We start from the raw sequence: 18,762 nt of genomic DNA, 5'->3' as shown, positions 1-18,762 counted from the left end.
GGGTGGGTGGATGAATGGATGGATGGATAGGTGGACGGACGGACAGATGGATGGGTGGATGGATGGATGATAACACTATACAAATAGTAGAAAATAGATTTAGTGCTGCCAACCATCCTCTGTACATCCTCCCACGCACTTTAACTCATTTCTGAAGTATATATGATCCCTGGCACAGTGTAAACTCTATGCATGCTCTAGTATTTGAGGAGTATTGGTCAGGACTACATCTACTCAGGATAGACACATTATTTATACTGTTAGTCCATGATTGGTTATATCTCTGGAGGAAAACTCAGAGACCACTGTGTTTTCCTACCACACTTCATGCAGGCTAATCTAGCAGACATGAGAACAAAACATGGTGCAAAGACCAACCCAGTAAAATTCCCAACCCAACAAGGACTGGGGAAGGTCCCAGGGCTTTATCCCTAGTAGAGGAGCTCTTAGCAGCTGATGGCTCCAAAGGGAGAGTCACTAACCTTTGGAAATGCAAACCCAGTAAGTTGTCTCTGCTCTAGGAAATGGCCGAATGTTCACATGGGCAGCACTAATTGGACTCAATGTCTGTTTTTAAAAATAAGGACATGAAGTTGAGAAATGTAGCATGACACTCTTCATATGACATGATACACACACACACACACATACACACACACGCGAGCTGTGTGTGTGTGTATGTGTGTGTGTAAGAGGAACAAAATGACTTGAACATAGCTTCATCATCAAAGCCCACACTAGCATGGATAACAACTCACCAAAGTGAAACCTAGAGTAAACTGCACAACTTGCAGGCAGCTCAGCAGGTTGGAAAGTGTCTCTTCCAAGCGATTCACCCTGTCTCTGTTTTTTGTGGGTGGATCAGCTGATCTGAGCCTCTTCTAGGCTACCCAGTTTGTCTGAGAGTATCTCTCAGAAGTCCTTACTGCTTATATATGCGTGGAGAAGAAGAGATCTAATGAATCTGCTCAGTTTCAGAGACTTCCTGAAGTCTCTGAGTAGTTTCTTTCCCAAATTTAACATGCTTTGTTACAAAGTGGAATGTTTCATCTCTCCTTAGAATACCCTATTCTCTAATGAGCTCCCCAAGGAGGTGGAGAATTTTATCAGCTACATAACGTGGGAGGATGGGGAACCCTAGGAGGTATTTGGAGGTAAGTAGTGATAAATAGATATGATCAGTATACATTATATAAATATATTTCTTTCAAATAATCAAAAGTTTTTTTTTTTACAAATAGTTAAACGTTAATTTTACAGGGATGCAGGCAGGAACATCTAATGATCACTTCCTCCAAGACATCTACTGTAATTTCCTTCTACCCAGAGTAAATGACCACTCCTTCCATAAGATCCTGCCATGAATGCTTACCCTTGTATCCCCAGATTATGAGCTTTTGAATTTTACAAGTTCTTCATTTATCAAGCCAGAGATCCCTGATATCAGACATCTTGTGGAATTCACCATTACCCTTCTTTCCCATGAAGCATTGTGCCCAGTTCATGGATGCATAGAGACTGATAATGAGTGCATGTCGTACATAACTCAGAGTCATTTTGGGAAGGATCAGGTAAGGGAAGCTAGAGAGAAGGCTCAGTGGTTAAGAGCTCATAGTGTTCTCCCAGAGACCTGAATTTGGTTCCCAGAACCCATGTCAGGCACCGCACAACTGCCTATAACTCTGGCTCCAGAGGATCTAACACATCTGGCTTCCAAGGACAGCACAGCTATACTCACACACACACACACACACACACACACACACGCACACACACACGTGCGTGAAAACCACACACAATCACACACATAAGTAAAAGAAAAAGACCAGGTAAGAGGACAGCATCTTGGAGAAAATGTTAGTTTCTCTTCTCCTTGCTGTGAGCAGATTCCTAATACTAGAAACTGAAGGAAGAAGCATTTTTGACTCACAGGTCAGAGAGTATAGTCCACTGTGGTAAGAAACACATGGCATGGGGACTGACTGGGGTAAGAAAGCATGAAGCAGCTGGCCATAACTCAAGGGGTGGGAAGGAGTCAGAGCAGAGTGTTGGCCCTCAGAGGTCTCCCCACTCCCATACAGTGACCCTCCTCTATTAGCCTTCACTCCCAAACCAAAAATCCCATGAACTTGCAAAGAAGTACCACAATGAGTCAAGCTTCAAACACAGGAGCCTGTGGAAATACTTCAAGTTTTACACACACACACACACACACACACACACACATACACACACACACACACACTGCATTCTTTAGGTTTCTTGATTCCTAGTACCATTGTCAGCCCCAGATATGGAAAACCTCATCAATGCATAAATTACAAGTGGGAAATTCAGTTTTCTGACTGAAGAGGAAGGAAAAGTGGGGAACTGGGTTGAAATGTATTGAAAGCTGTGGGTACTTTTAGAGGTCAAAGTGTCAGTAGCTCACAAAGGAGGATGAAGGGGTAGGACTAAGACCAGTCTATATTTATGTGATTTAGCATGGAGCAAAGAAAAAAAAAGCATGGTGAGAAATATCCAGTTACATTTGAACATCATTCAAACTGAACTTTTTTCTTCTCTTCCTCCTCCTCCTCTTCCTCCTCTTCCTCTTCCAAATCCTCCTCCTCTTCTTCCAAATCCTCCTCCTCTTCTTCTTCCTCTTCTTCTAAGTGTAAGTAGGACTCATAAGGTATTTGGGACATTTTCAATACCAAGAAATATAGTGATTATCCATTTGTTTTTATATTTGAACATCAGTTAAGTCAAGAGGTCTCACTCTCCTGCACCCACCAGGACTCACTTCAAGAGGTACCAACCAAAACTCTTACTTCTGCTTTCTTACTGACCTAGCACCTAAAGAAAAGCCCCACAACAAGCATATTCACCCACAGCAAGGTTTCCAGGCCAGACATAGCTCTGTCTCTCCCTCCTAGCCACTGGAGATAGCTGGGAAGGATCAGTTCCAAAAGTCCAAGGGCCAAATGCTCCACAAAATGTGGAGTAGGCAGGTGGGTATGGAGGAGGGGGAGTGGAAAGGGAAATACAATGGGCTCAGAGCCTGCCACCAACATCTTGTCTTGCACCAGTACTCAGGGTTTAGCTTCCGCCTACATTTCCCTTTCTCTCTCACCCCAATCTAAAACAGACCAGCTGGGGAAAGAGGCCAACTTGTACAAGTCCAAGATCCTCCTAAGGCCACGATGTCACTGCTGATGTTTCTGCTATCTTTGCTGTTGGATGGTGAGTGGGCTGGAAGCCAGAGTGACCCAGATTGGGGCTGGAGCTGGGGCTGGGGCTACAGAATATGCCTCTGTTTCCTATAGGGTCTCAAGGTCAGATGGAGAAATACTTCCTACAGGTGCAGAGAATTGTGAAGGCACAGGAGGGTTTGTGTATCTTCGTGCCCTGCTCCTTCATCTCCCCTGAGAATCGTTGGTTTAACTTGTCCCCAGAATATGGCTACTGGTTCAAAGAGATCAGAAAACAATCACTTCAATATCCAGTGGCCACAAATAACAAAGATAAAAGATTAGAATGGGGAGCCCAAGGGCGATTCCAGCTCTTAGGGGATCTCTCCCAAAAGAAGTGTTCTTTGCTAATCAAAGATGTTCAGTGGGACGACTCAACAAAGTATTTCTTCCGGATAGAGAAAGGATATGAGAAATACAATTTTAAGGAGACGTTCATGCTGCAAGTGGAAGGTAAGAGTTGTGAACATAGCAGGGAACCCCTGTCTCTCACTGGAGGAAGGACAGTGGGAAATAAACTATGATGCAAAGAAAACTACTTCTGGGAGGGGCAGCTGGAGTCACAAGATTGGCATCCTCCCCCTTAGCCCTGACTCAGAAGCCAGACATCTTCATTCCTGAGATCCTGGAGCCTGGGCAGCCAGTGACCATTGTCTGCTTGTTTTCCTGGAACTTCGAGCAATGCCCAGCTCCTTCTTTCTCCTGGACGGGGGCTGCTGCCTCCTTCCAAGAAACCAGACCACACACCTCCTATTACTCAGTGCTGAGCTTTACCCCAGGACTTCAACACAATGGGACTGAGCTCACATGTCAGCTGGACTTCTCTAGGAAGAGCACACAAAGGACTGTCCAACTAAGAGTGGCCTGTGAGTATGATATGATGCTTTGGGCTATGCAGAGTCCTAGTGATGGGAGGTAGAGAATCCCCCAACTTCATGCTCAGGAGAGTTCGTGGAGGAGGGCTGGGAATGTCACTCAGTTGGTAGAGTGCTTGCCTAGCATGCACAAGGCCCTGGGTTCCATCTCCAGCAGCACATATATGAGAAGTGGTGGTTGCACATCTGTGTTCCAGCCCTTAGGAGGGGGAGGCAAGAGGATCAGGAGTTCCAGATTATCCTTGGCTACATAGCATATAGATATGCTAGAATCCACACGATCTTGTATAAAAGGAGACAAAGGGTTGCTGGGGAGATGGCTCAGCTGATAAAGAGTTTGACACACAAGTATGGTGAATGGATTTTGAATCCTCAGAGCATATATAAACGCTGGTCAGGCATGGTAGCCCCACTGGTGACTGCTAGCTTGATTGGCTACCCAGTTGGCAAGCTCTGAATTCAATGAAAGACCTTGCCTCTGTAAATAGTGTGTACAGTGATTCAGGAAGGCACCCTACATCAATACTTGACTCACACACACACTTATGTGCACACATGGGCATCCATAAACATATGGCATGTTCACCACAAACATTCAAAATGAAGCAGAGGAGGGCACACCATCCTGGGTGTGCCTGTACCCCGGGAGGCAATGGTTGGTCATGTGCCTTCTCTGGGATGGTGGTGCTTTTCTCTCCCTGAGGGACTTCTCATGAGGAACAAAGCACTCCCCTCTGAAGTTGGCTCACAATCTTCTCCCAGATGCCCCCAGATCCCTTGCTATCAGCATTTTCCGTGACAATGTATCAGGTACGATGGTCTCCTGGGGTTGTGGAAGACTGTTCCAGTCCTCTTTGGGAAATGAAAAGTCTGGGGAGTGGGGAAGAGAGGAGGCCTGAACTCCTTCTACTGCTTCCTCCTACCCTCCATCTTGCTCCCTCTTCCTTTCCTTATGTCTGTCTCTCTGCCCCTCTTTATCCATCTCTTTGTCTTTGTCTCTCTCTGTCTGTCCATCTGTCTGTCTGCATGTATGTCTCTGACTTTGTATCTATCTCTATGTCTGTAACCATCTCTATCTGTCTCTATGCCTATCCTTCCTCTGTCTCTGTATCTCTGTCTCTATTTTTGTCTGTTTCTCTCTTCATCCTTCTCTGTCTCTCTATCATTGCTCATCTCATCCTCTCTTCTCTGTGTACGTCTCTTTAGTCCCAGAACTGAATAGGAATCCTTCATATCTGGAAGTTCAACAAGGCCAGTCTCTACGTCTCCTCTGTACTGCTGACAGCCAGCCCCCTGCTACCCTGAGCTGGGTTCTAGAGGATCGAGTCCTTTCTTGGTCCAGCCCTGTGGGGTCTAGAACCCTGGCACTGGAGATGCCCTGGGTGAAAGCTGGGGACTCTGGACACTACACCTGCCAAGCAGAGAACAGGCTAGGTTCCCAGCAACAAACCCTGGACCTCTCTGTGCTGTGTGAGTATGCTCTACCAAAGGCTCCTGGTTCTGAGAAGGGGAAGGGAATAACATCAGGCTATGGCAGTCAGACCACTGGGCAGCTTGTGTTGGGGACCCAATGAGTGATTCACCCACCCACAGCTTCCATCTCTGGGAGGGATGCTCTGCCCAGGGAGAAGGCCCTGGCCTGCCTGGAGCCAGTTCCCCGTCTTCATTGCAGATCCACCAGAGGACCTGAGAGTGACTGTTTCACAAGAAAACAGAACAGGTAGAAAGAATGGGCAGAGGAAGCTGGGCATCCGGGTTGGGGGTGGGAGGCATCCCAGCTGATGGACCACTTGGCAACTCTGCCTTCTCTCCTTCCCAGTGTTGGAAATCCTCAGGAATGGCACCTCCCTCCCAGTCCTGGAGGGCCAAAGCCTGTGCCTAGTGTGTGTCACCTATAGCAATCCCCCAGCCAGTGTGAGCTGGGTTGGGGCGACACAGACCCTGATCCCAACCCAGTCTTCAGAGCCTGGGGTGCTGGAGCTGCCTCTGGTCCAGAAAGAACATGAAGGAGAACTCACCTGTGCTGCACAGAGCCCACTGGGCACCCAGCGCATCTCTCTGAGCCTCTCTGTGCACTGTGAGTGGGGGGAAAGGACATTGGGGACCTGTGATGAGAGCCCAGCTGCTGACCCTTCTCCTCCTTCTCCTCCTTCTCCTCCTTCTCCTCCTCCTCCTTCTCCTCCTTCTCCTCCTTCTCCTCCTTCTCCACAGATCCACCCCAGATGTCCAGACCCTCCTGCTCCTGGGATTCTGAGGGTCTGCACTGCAGCTGCTCCTCCAGAGCCTGGCCTGCCCCCTCCTTACACTGGCGACTGGGGGAGGGGTTGCTGGAGGGAAACAGCAGCAATGCTTCCTTCAAGGTCACCTCTAGCTCACTTGGACCCTGGGTCAACAGCTCCCTGAGCCTCCTTCAGGAGCTGAGACCCAGCCTCTGGCTCAGCTGTGAGGCCTGGAACACCCATGGGGCCCAGACCACCTCTGTCCTGCTGCTACCTGGTAAGGACCCTTTGGGACTTAGATTCACTGTGGAGGAGCTCAGTAGGGTAGGCTGCAGGGCTCTGTGGTTGGTGCAAAGTCTGGGAGAGTAAGGACCCATGGCCTAAGTGTGTGTCAAGAGGGCAGAAGGGAAGGCCGAGGATGCAGTCATACTTTCTAGAAGGGAAGAAGAAGAAGCTTAGGTGTGGTGTGTAATAGAAAATGGAGTCCAGATTGCTCCGTAGTGTGTGTAAGACCACATACACATGAGATACGCTCATTCTTTTTCAGATAAAGACAGTTCCGCAGCATTTTCCAAGGGAGCAGCTTTGGGCTTTGGCATTACAGCCCTCCTTGCCCTCTGCCTCGTCGTGATCATGTGAGTTGGAAGGAGCTAATAAGGGGGCTGGGATATGGACCTCCTGGGAGAGGGAGATGGAACAGTGTATAACAAGTTGGAGACTATCCCCTCAGCATGAAGACCCTACAGAAGAAAGGAACCCAAGAGGAAACCTCAAGGCCCAAAATCTCACGGGGCAGCACAATCCTGGATTACATCAATGTGGTCCCCAAGACCAGGTCCCCGGTGAGTGGCCAGCTGTGCTTTCAAACTAACATTCCCCGCCAATTCTGCACACATCCCTTCCCTAACCCTCCTACCCCCATGCTTTAGAGACAGGAAGGAGAAAAAACATCTAAGATGAAATCCAAACCCTGGCTCCCCCTAAGTCTTCCCCTCTTCTGTCTTCAAGTCTGAGGAACTCTCTCCAGGACTCTGCTTATATTTCTTCCATTATTGTCACCAGCAAGGACATGACATGTGTAACTACTTGATCTGTAGTTGCTGTGCTGGGGATAGAACCTGGAGCCATGTGCATGCCTGGTATACTCATCCCCTCACTGGGGGATTCTAGGCAGGTACTCTACTACTGACCTCTCACTGGGGGATTCTAAGTAGGTACTCTACCATTGAGCCACATTTCCAGTCCCTTTTTGGTGGATGCCAGACAAGCGCTGTACCACTGAACTACACTTTAGCCCTAAAGAATAATTATTAATCTTGTGAAATGGTACATCCTACTGATTAAATACAGGACTCAAAGTCCGATGGCTGGGCTTATATGCCTTGCCCCTCCCCTTTTTGTTCATCACCCATGCTTTTGAGCAGTCACTGAACTCCTCTGTGCCTCAACTATAATAATGGGCCAATAGTGGGATAATAATATATAATGTAATATATTAAATAATAACATAACATTATATTGTTATTTAATAATTATTATATAATATATTATATATTTTTATATATTGCATCTGTAAAATATCAGAGGAATCTGTGGCCCTAATTGAGAGCTCAGTAAACTAGTTACAACCATGAGATCATAGCTATCTAATGATGACCCAAACGAACATCTGTCCTACAGCTTCTTCCCTGCACTCCAGACCCTTATGGAACCCGCCAGGCAGCATCTACACTCAGACATCTTGGGCATTTCTTACCTGAGCCTGTGCAAAAACATCTGACCAGCCTGGCCCTTTGTTCTCCTCATGCATTCATCTCTTTCTCAGCAAACAGTAACGGCCTTCCCCACACAAGCTAAAGCCTTAGCATAATCTTTTGGCCCTGTTTTCCACAACTGATCCATCGCCAGATTCCCTTCAAAACTCACCCAAACTGCTGCACCCTAGTCTTTCCTCAACTGTGCAGTTCATGCTTCGTCTCTCAGCCGGATACCACAGCTGCTTTCTTCGTTACCTCCTCTGATTCTGCTCTTGTCTTTTCCACTCCGTTTCTCTGCATGTAACATCCTGTAGCAACCACACAAGCACACCTTTCCTCTGGAATACTACTCAGCCAGCAAAAGGAGCAAAGTCTTGATGCATAAGACAATTAACTTGAGTCTTAGGAAGACACAGATGGAGAGTGTCTGAATGTTACATACTATGTGATTCCATGTGTATCCCACTGACCAGGTCACAAATTACAGAGACAAGGCTGGAAATATAGCTCAGTGGGTAGAGATCTGGCATGCACAAATCCCCAGCCCAGAACGAGAGTGAGCATAGTGGTGTATGGCAAGCACGTAGAAAGTGGAGGCAGAAAGGTCAGAAGTATAAGGTCATCCTTGACTGTACATGAAATCTAAGGCCAATCTGGACTCCATGAGACAGATGACAGGTGAGTAAATGCTTTAGGGAAAGGGGAGTGATAAGTGAGACTCTCAAGTTGTTCAATGATGACCCAGGGTCCTGAATCTTGACTGTAGCAGTCACATGCATGTGTTTAACTAGTCAATGAGAACAGCAACAAAGGACTCTGGACTGGGCCTATACTTATTCACATAGGGAACAACCTTGAGGTCATCAGATTCCTGCACATACCCAGCTCAGGAGCACAACCCCAGCGTGCCCAAGTAAGGCACACACTCCTGAGCAAGTCTCATTAAGGAGCAATGCCCCTGCTCAGTTTAAGGTCATAGATAAAGAAGAAAACATGACGGAAGTGCCTGTGGGCATGTTCAGACGAGCCTATAAAATGGATAGGAACTCTTTGAAGGGGAGTTAAATAGGAGTCTCCCCTAGAAGGTGGGCAACAAAGTGTGCTGTTCAGATATCAGCATCCTTGTGTGAATATCGAATCACACTCGTGTGAATATCGCCTCACAATTAAGGTGTAAACAGTGGGGACTTGGCGTAAGGGCACAGGGACCATGTGCAGAGTACAGAACGTGGTACTACTTCTGTGACATTTGATTTTCCAGAGAGGCCCTCATGTAGCCCAGACTGGCCTCAAGTTCTCTCCATAACTAAGGATTTTCCTGTCTAGCCAAGGACAACCTTGAACTCCTGGTCCTCTTGTTTCCACCCTCAGAGTGCTAACATAAGAGGCATGTGCTTGATTTGTGTGGTGCTGGACACAGGATCCAGGGCTTTGTGCACGCAAAGCAAACACTCTGCCCTGAGCTACATTCTTGGCCCCATTCTTGACATTTTTTTTAACTCTCTGATCATTCCAAAACATAGAGTTGAAGAAAATCATAGATCAAAACACCTTAATTCCCTACTACCCTCTCCCCCTTTGCCCCCAGTGATCGCTTCTTTAGATTTCCAACACCATTTGGGGGACTTCTTAGTAGCACTTCCATTTGTCTTACAAGACTGTGTAGTCGCATAGAGCACCCTGTACTTTTAATTTCAAGGTTTAATCTTTATTTAGTATTATTTGTCAGTAGTATTATTGCAAGTTGTGCATACACACCACGGTGAATATTTGAAGGTCAGAGGACTACTTTTCAAGAGTTAAACCTCTTTCGGTTTTTAATGCCAAGGATGGAACTCAAGTCTTCAAGCTTGAACTATTAGCACCTTTACCCATCAAGCCATCGTTCCAGGCCCGATCTTAATCATTCATTCATTCATTCATTCATTCATTCATTTTACTTATTCACTTATTCACTTTACATCCGCTCACTGCCCCACTCCTGGTCACCCTCTCCCACAATCCTTCTCCCACGCCCCATCCCCTTCTCCTCTGAACAGGTGGAGAAGGACCTTTCTTAGGCTTACAACTCCAGACTCTTTTAGAATAGTTAAGTTTGTTGCTTCCTTCCTGGGGAGAGATTTTCCCTGAGACTGCCTGGCTCCTTGCTTCATTCAATGCTCTTTCACTTGATAATCACCCCATCCTAAGTGCCCAGAACGACCTGTCCATTCATTGTGTACTTTAGCATTAATATATAGTCATTGTGCTTATTGATGGGCACGATGTGCCACTCTACTCACACAGCACACTGATCGAACTGGGGTAATTCACATATGCTCTCTAGCTCAGAATTAAGTATCTCTGTGGGGGAGACTATTTAATCTATAGCTATGATTCTCCTTTTTATTTTGCTTGTTTTCAGTTTGGTTGAGACGAGGTCTCGCTATGTAGTTTGGCTAGGCTGGAACTCACTATGTAAAACAGGCTGGCCTCAAACTTAGAGAGACACACCTGGCCCTGTCTCCTGAGTGCTGCCATTAAAGGCATGCACCCCACTCGGCTTTATGCTTTATTTTTACTCTTAATTATGTGTGCAAGTGAGTGCACGTGTATGTGCGCATATGTGTACATTGTGGGTGCAGTTCTTGTAGGGGCTAGAAGAGGGCTCAGATTTCCTGGTTAGGTGGTTAGGATGGACCGCCGGGAGAGGCTGCTGTGATGTGGGTCCTCTGGAAGTGCAGCAAGCACTCTGAATTGCTGGGCCATCTCTCTAGCCCCAACTCCTGCTTTATTTTCTTCCCAGCGTTCATTACTTGCCTTCATTAGATTTTTGTTTGTGTATGGTTTGTTCCTTGATTCCTGTTACTCTAAAGCTAGAGCCCCAGTTCCCAAGCCAGTGGCTGGCACATGGTAGATGCACAACTGCTCACTGAGTAGGTAGTAAAGCATGTTTTGCTATCCCCTCAGGCTCGGAATTGGAAAGCTGAACCAGACACCCCTTCTGGGATTTCACCCCTGGACACTCACTCCCCTAAACCAAAGAAGCAGCAGAAGGACCCACGTTTTACATCCCCTGGTTTCCCAGACCCCAGACCATCCTCTCAGGCCCCAGTCCCTGAAAATAACCCAGAAGAACTCCATTATGCTGCTCTCAACTTCCCCCGCCTCAGACTACGGGAGACCCAGAATCCCCAAGACACCTATTCTGATTACGCAGAAGTCAGAGTTCATTGAGGGTGTTCTGGGCTTTACGACTGAGACCTAAATGGTAGAGGAGTGAAGAGAGAGGGCCTCCAAAAGAAAGCAGATTCTCTCCTTAAAAATCACCTGGGGGCAGGGGCTGTTAAATGTGCTCACCACCAAGCTCGATGAACTCTTCGATTGATCCCCAGGATCCGCATGGTGGAAGTGACCTCCCACAAACAGTCTTTTGACTCCTCACATGAGCATTATGGCTCACGCCCTTGCGTGCAGACACATATAAGTTAATAAATAGATGTACAAAACAATTTTTTAAAGATGACAGCTCCTGTTTGGGTATGTTCTAAGTGTGTCTCTCAAAGGCTTACATTCAGAGGGAGAGGTGATGTGTGAAGTGTTAGGTCTTGGGGCATTGCACAGCCTTTGGAAGGTGTCAATGCTGGTCCCACAGAGTGGACCAGTTCTCAAGCCAGGAGGTTACAAGTTTGGCTGCCAAGCTCTCTTGATCTTCCCATGTCTTATCTCTCTCTCACGCACTCACACCGAGATGCCATCTGTCATACTAGGGTGGAGGGAGGCACAGGCCTTCATCAAAGCCTATGGAAGTGTTCAAAGTCCCACTCAACTGTTGCTTTCAGTGAGAAAAAGCCCACCCAAACCCATCTTCAATGAAGATGAAGCAAGAAGTCGGTCATCTTAAATATTGAAATAAAAGGTACACTGATCAATTAGAGCCTCTTTCTTCGTATCTTAGTGTCTTAGTTAGGGTTTCTAAATTGCTGCAAGGAAACACCAGAACCAAAAATCATGTTATAGAGAAAAGGGTTTATTTGTCTTACACTTCCATATCTCTGTTCATCATCAAAGGAAATCAGGACAGGAACTCAAACAGCACAGGAACCTGGAGGCAGGAGCTGATGCAGAGGCCATGGAAAGGTGCCACTTACTGGCTTGCTTTTCTTTTTTTTTTTTTTTTTTCGGAGCTGGGGACCGAACCCAGGGCCTTGCGCTTGGTAGGCAAGCGCTCTACCACTGAGCTAAATCTCCAACCCCTGGCTTGCTTTTCATGGTGTGCTCATCCTGCTTTCTTATAGAACCCAGGATCAACTGCCAAGGGCTGACCCTCTCCCATCAATAACTAATTAAGAAAATGCTATATAGCTGAATCCAATGGAGGCATCTTCCCAATTAAGGTTCTGTCCATTCAGATAATTCTACCTTGTGTGTCAAGTTGACATTGGTCCAAAAGCATGCTCAGTTTTCTATTACTATAACAAAACACCATGACCAAGACAACCTGTGAAAGAATGCATTTAATTTGGAGGCTCATGGTTCCAGAGGGTTAAGAGTCCATAATTATAATAGCAGGGATAATGGCAGGTAGGCAGGCAGGCATGCTGCTAGCTTTGATCGAGAGACCCTGTGTCTTAGTTATTTTTCTATTGCCATGAAACATGAAACAGAGAGCTACATCAGAATGATGTGGACTTTTGAGACTTCAAGCCTGTCTCCAGTAACATACCTCCTCCAGCAACTTCTTCAACAAGACCACATTGCTTAATTCTTCCCAAGTAGTTCCACCAACTTGGGGCCAAGTATTCAAACATATGAACCTATAGGGACCATTTTCATTCAAACCACCACACTCTGACTCATTGAATCAGGTAGAAGAGTTTTGGAGATTATTCCTGACATCATCTCTTACACACACACACACACACAGACACACACACACACACACACACACACACACACACACAGTGGGTGTGGGGAGAGACTCAGCTAGACTCTAGAGTGGGTGAACATGACAAGTTGTAGGGTGGACACTGGAAGGTCCTCCACAAAAAGCAGGGTGGGTGTCCATTAGGAACATAAGGATGGGAGATCCTATTATACTCTAGTTGAAACTCTGAAACTTCCCCTTGAATGTCTCTTTTGCCTTGAAGTTTGTAAGTCTGTGTTACTAAAGGAACAGACTTAGGCAGAGGTCAGTTATTTCCAAATACATGTGTTAAAGTCATGACTTTTGCAATAACGGCTTAGGACTTGAGGGAAAAGTGCTATTGCCCAGAACTCTCCAGGACCAGCAGTGTTGTGTTAATGGTGGGGGTGGAGAAGAACACCAGCCCAGGAGTCAGGAAACCCAGGTTAAACTCAAGGGACCACCATGATGCCTCTTCAACCAGCCTATCAGGGACCAATATCTTCAAGACATGTAAGCACAAGATAGCTTTATTTTGCTAATGGCTGATCCAGGCTTGTTCTGTTAAAACTCTTTCCTGGACTAACATGATGGCTTAGCAGATTAGGCTATTTCTCACCAGGCCCAGAGGCCTGAGTTCAATCCTCAGGACCCACCTGTTGGAAGGACAGAGCTGACTCCCCCAAGTTGTCCTCTGACCTTCAGATACAAAACATAATTTTTAAAGACTCTGTTTTTATCACCTTTTATGAAGTCTTTTACTCACCAGTGATTTATTTCTTTTGAGTTCCTTTTTGTTGGCTGGTTTGCACTTTTAGACAGAAGCTCCCTGTGTATAGCCCTCACTGGTTTGCAACCCACTAGATAGACCAAGGTGGCCTTGAACTCATGGAGATCTTCCTTAGTCTGCTTCCTCAGTGCTAGAATTAATAGAGTGTGCCACCATGTCTGGCTGGTTTTTTGGCGTGTGTGTATGTGTGTGTGTGTGTGTGTGTGTGTGTGTGTGTGTGTGTGTGTGTAAATAAGTATGTATGTACATGCCATACATGTAGTCTGGCCTCAAGCTACACATGTAGCAGAAGATATCTGATAAAGTATTTCTCTACCAGTGAAATGAGCCAATTCAAGACAGATTAGACTAGACTAGATTAGACTAGATTAGACTAGACTAGACTAGATTAGATTAGATTAGATTAGACTAGACTAGACTAGACTAGACTAGACTAGACTAGACTAGAGGACTTGCAGGTTTATTGGGAACTGCTCTCAGAAGAGTTCACCTGCCCCAAGGACCAAGGCCAGGGAAGTCACCACGGGGATGGGAGCAAGAAGGAAAAGAGAGAAAGGGTATGTGTACATACACAGAGAGAGGAGAGAATGAGAAGAAAAGAGAGGAGAGCTCGGAGACCAAACCGTCTGGAGTGTATACTGAAGAGCCTCTGGGGGAAGGGCAGCCTAGCCTCCTGGCTGGAAAGTTCATGGTTGAAGGTAGGGTCTACCAGGTAGAGACTGAAGGATGCTGGGAAAACATGGAGGCCAGGTGTCCTTTGGCACGTAAGACATGCATCTCAGTCCCTTGTCCTGGGGCCTAAAACCAAACAATAACCCAGAACTTCCGGCCCTCTGGTTCTGTCTCCCAAATGGTGGTTCACAGGCATGGGCCACCACACCTGGTTTATGGAGTACTGGAGACTGAGCCTGGGGTTTGTGCATATTAAGCAAGCGCTTTACTGGCTGAGCCATATCCCAAACCCAACTCTGATATCCTTAAGAGTCAGCCCAGAGCTGGTGAGGATTTAGCAGGCACAAGCGCCTGCTGCCAAGCTGGTGGATGACTTGAGTTCTATCCCTGGGACCCAGTGAAGGGAGGGGAGAATTAACTGAGATAGGATGAATAGAACGGGCAGCAAGGCTTAGCCCACCAGTCCTAAATCAAAAGTTTAAGCTCAGCTCAAATTCCAGTTGCTCTCTCCCATCCAAACTGCTTCACCATGACCCTTGACCCTAGAAGGAACAGACTGGTTGACTCTGAAAGTGCTTTTTAATTATTCCATTCCCACTTCTTAGCCTTGTTCTGCAAAGTCTTGGGGGATACAATGACCACTAAAGGGATAAGTGATTCTTGATCCAAACGGCCACGACTGTAGCCTCTCTTGGTGAAAGCTGGGTTTTTGACCCTCTGCAAGGGTCAAAAGTATCCAGAAATGGGCTTTCCTTGGAGCAAAAGTAGGAAGACATGGTTGGCTTCAGCTCAATCTTTCTGTCTTAGGGAGAGCTGTAAATAAAGATTTATTCACTATTTTATGGATCTGAGTGTTTTGCCTGCATATCTGGAAGTTTGGTGTGTGCATGTCTGGTGCCCGGGGTAGTCAGAAGAAAGCATCAGATCCCGGAAACTGGAGTTACAGGTGGTGGTGAGCTGCCATGTGGGTGCTGGGAACTAAACCCAGGTTTGTTTGTTTGTTTGTCCGTTTTTTGGAAGAGCAGCCAGGGCTCTTGACCACTGATCCATCTCATCAACCCCTCCATTGGGTATTTCAATTTAATCACTATCACTAGAATTAAGAGACTCAGAAGGAAGGACAAAATACCCGAGAGCATGGGTGTGGGCTTCTCTAAGAGGGAATTGCAGAATCTTTTGTCTCTTGATAAGAGAATAAGGTCCTCTTTCTAGGCATGGTGGCTCACATCTTTGGGAGGCAGAGGCAGGTGGCTTTTTGTGAGTTTGAGACCAACCTGGTACACATAGGGAATTCCAGGAACCCTGCCTCAAAACAAAACAGGAACAAAAGAATACCACCGCACAACTTGTCCAGTTCCACCACTGTATGATAGCGCATAGCTTGTTGGTGTATGTGGGGAACACGGCTTAGTTAGGGAAGTGCTTGCCTAGGATGTGTGCAAACCTGGGTCTGATCACCAGTGTCACAGAAAGAGGCCATGATAGGTGTGCTATTGTAAGGAAGATGGGGAGTTTAAGATCATCTTTTACTGCATAACAAGCTCGAGGCCAGAGTAAGCTATGTGAGGCTCTCCTAAATGAAGCACAGTAAGTAGTGTCATGCACCACTAATGCAAGCACTTGGGAGACATATATCTTTGAGCTTGAGCCCAGACCGTTTTACAGAGAGCGTTTCCAGCCCATCCAGTTATCATAGTGAGACCCTGTCTCGAAACAAAACAAAACAAAAATTAAACCTAAAAAATAAGTGAATGAATGAATATACCAAGAGGTCTCACATCTTGACTTCAAATTCACTCCAAACCCTATAACCTCCCTACCCACCTAACACAGGTTCACGCTGGTTCCTTGCCAGGTGTTGAACCTTCTAGCACTTTGCAGAACGGATCTTCCATTTGTAAGTTACGCAATTTGTGACGCTCTCTTCTGGATGTAAAAACAGCTTCTGAAGCAGGAGAAGGTGACAGTGGCTCCATTCCCTGTCCCATTCAGAAGACAACTGAAGAGAAAAATGAGGACTTGGGCCCCAGTGAGAGCTCTCACCCCTGCACCAATGGCCTCTGCCTCTAGAGGGCAGCACAGCATACGTTGCCGTGCCCCAACATACCAGTCAGCAACACTGTCCAAAGGGCAACCCCACCCCCAGTCCCACCCCAGAGGATACTTTCTCCTGCACAGCTCACCTACTTTACCATCCCCTCCCTGTCCCTCAGATGCCCTGACACAAAATCTTAGTGGCAACTTTGACTTGTCCATCTTTTCCTATATCAAGAGCTCCTGAACATTCTCCGTCCCGGATGTCAGAGAGAATTAGCTGCTTCCTCCACCGTCCCAGATAATGCTGATCTGACACTGTTGTCTGAACTGTGTGCCCCACGTCCCCCACCCTGTGTGTGTGTGTGTGTGTGTGTGTGTGTGTGTGTGTGTGCGCGCGTTAAAGGAGTTTAAAAACACAAGCAGATGGCTGCTGTTCCTTGTAATAAGCCTTCAAGATGGAGACTGAGGGTGACCTAGATCCCCAGAGTCCTTGATGGAGGTTGCTGGGGCCTCTGATGTTCAATCTGCCCATTTGAAATTTTAAGGAGCTAGTGAGAAACCTGGAGTCCTAAGGGTCAAAAAAGAAACCTGTCTCAAAAAAGTGAAGAATGATACCTGAGGCTATCCTTTTACCTCCGGCAGAAGTGTATACCCGTGCATGGACAAAGAGTTAAAATAGACACCCATGTCCAGAACAAGCAGCAAGCAGCGTGCTGAGCCCCCTGTATATTACTGCCTTGTAATAAGGCAAGAGCTTCAAAGCTGAAGAAGTAACTAATCTGGCTCAGGGGTCACGCGGCTCTGCATAGTGAGAAGAGAGGAATCTTCACTTCAGCAAGCAGGCCGGAGGTCACACCCACAACAGCCAAGTCCCCAGGATCTTTTTCTCTGCTGATTTCTAAACCCTCTGGGACCCTCTCAATGACTTTTAGGTGAACTTTCTAAATCCTTCTGACCAATGACATTGCTTCTGCTTTCAAGGACAGAGCAAAAAGTCACTGGAGTCTGCAGCAAACCCCAGAGCTGCTTACTGGCGTACTTACCCAAGCTTAATGGTTTACCCAGATTAGGAACTGAGTACAGCTTACTTCCTGGGTACAAGGAGGTACGGCCTCCACCTACCCAGGGCCAGAATCAGAACCAAGGGGAGGAAGCTGCCTTTAAAGAACGAGGTACATAGACAGTCAAGATGGAGAGTTGCCCTCGTTCCAAGTAGAGCTGAACCTGGAGAGTAGCAAAAGAAGAAAAAAGAATAAGCCAGGAAAAACCCCTTCAGTCTGGCGATGGGCACACAAGGATCCCAGAGCCTGTGCAGCTGCTCAAGCTCATACAGTAGGGAAGTAGCAGAGCAGGGAGCAGAAGAGGAGCTGAAGCTTCGCTCAGTGGGACAGTGACCGTCCAGCATGTGCCAGGTCCTGTATTTAATCCCTAACACTGAGAAGACAAACGACAAAAAGACTGTGCTGTCTTTGTTTTGGGGGTACCCACTCCAGCAGTGCAATGGGATGGCCTGCTTCCCAAACACTTCCCAACTTGGCCTTCAGCCTCCAGGTTCACTACACATCAAAACTCATTCTCCACAGGCAAGGGCCCTTCTCAAAGGATAAGTCAAATGATGTCGCCATGAGCTTGAAATCACTCAAAATGTCTGTCATCAAGATAGAGTCTGCCTGTGTGGCCCAGGAAGATCTAGACCTTACATCGGTCACTTTTAACCCTCTTGTCGCTGTCTGCTTCTATCTGCTTCTCCAGTGCTAGGATTACCATTGTATACGGCCCAAGCCCTTCCATTCTCTTCCAGTGAAATCGGGCTGAGGGATACAGGTCAGTGGTAGAGGGCTTGCTGGGCATGCCAGAAGCTAGATTCCACCCCAATGGTACAGATAGGGAAGGAAGGAAGGAAGGAAGGAAGGAAGGAAGGAAGGAAGGAAGGAAGGAAGGGGGAGGGAGGGGAGGGAGGAGGAGGAGGAAGGTAGGAGGGGGAGGAGGGAGGGAGGAAAAAAAGGAGGGAGGGAGGGAGGAAAAGAAAGGAGGAAGGAAGGTAGGAAAAAGGAAGGAAAGAAGGAAGAAAAGGGAGGGAGAGAGGAAGGGAGAGACTATTTACTGCAATGCACACTGGAAAGACAAGAGACAGAAGGATCAGGAGCTCAAGATCATCATCAGCTACACAGCAAATTCGAGGACAGCCTGAGCTATGTGAGATTCAGGAGAGAGAGGAAGGGAGGAGAGAAGAAAGGAGAGGGACATAGGGAAAGGAAGCAACAGAATGGGGGAGGGTAGCTAGTGGAAGAACA

The 18,762-nt window shown here is 46.9% G+C and overlaps 1 protein-coding gene across 2 annotated transcripts; it reads left to right on the top strand.

Moving 5' to 3' along the window:
* The first annotated feature begins 3,154 nt into the window (after positions 1-3,154).
* Siglec10 (sialic acid binding Ig like lectin 10) lies at positions 3,155-11,300 on the top strand. 2 transcript variants are annotated; one of them, XM_032896076.1, is made up of 12 exons: positions 3,155-3,225; positions 3,309-3,686; positions 3,821-4,099; positions 4,871-4,918; positions 5,315-5,578; positions 5,781-5,828; positions 5,928-6,185; positions 6,320-6,604; positions 6,875-6,962; positions 7,058-7,169; positions 8,989-8,997; positions 11,034-11,300. In XM_032896076.1, exons 1-12 carry the CDS (start codon positions 3,186-3,188, stop codon positions 11,298-11,300), a joined length of 2,076 nt encoding a protein of 691 aa, XP_032751967.1. In that variant the 5' UTR covers positions 3,155-3,185. The 2 variants fall into 2 exon arrangements, with proteins under 2 accessions (XP_032751967.1, XP_032751966.1); XM_032896075.1 differs by lacking the exon at positions 8,989-8,997.
* The last annotated feature ends 7,462 nt before the right edge of the window (positions 11,301-18,762 follow it).

Source organism: Rattus rattus, chromosome 2, assembly GCF_011064425.1.
Source record: "Rattus rattus isolate New Zealand chromosome 2, Rrattus_CSIRO_v1, whole genome shotgun sequence".
Taxonomy (NCBI): Eukaryota; Metazoa; Chordata; class Mammalia; order Rodentia; family Muridae; genus Rattus; species Rattus rattus.
Note: the sequence above shows the minus strand (reverse complement) of the source record. Positions and strands in the feature narration are given on the sequence as shown.

Excerpts from the sequence above, each read along its gene's own strand:
- Siglec10 (XM_032896076.1), top strand. The coding sequence starts at position 3,186 with ATGTCACTGCTGATGTTTCTGCTATCTTTGCTGTTGGATG. Across the intron at positions 4,919-5,314 it reads TTTCCGTGACAATGTATCAG|TCCCAGAACTGAATAGGAAT; the intron begins GTACGATGGTCT and ends ACGTCTCTTTAG. Across the intron at positions 6,605-6,874 it reads CTCTGTCCTGCTGCTACCTG|ATAAAGACAGTTCCGCAGCA; the intron begins GTAAGGACCCTT and ends ATTCTTTTTCAG.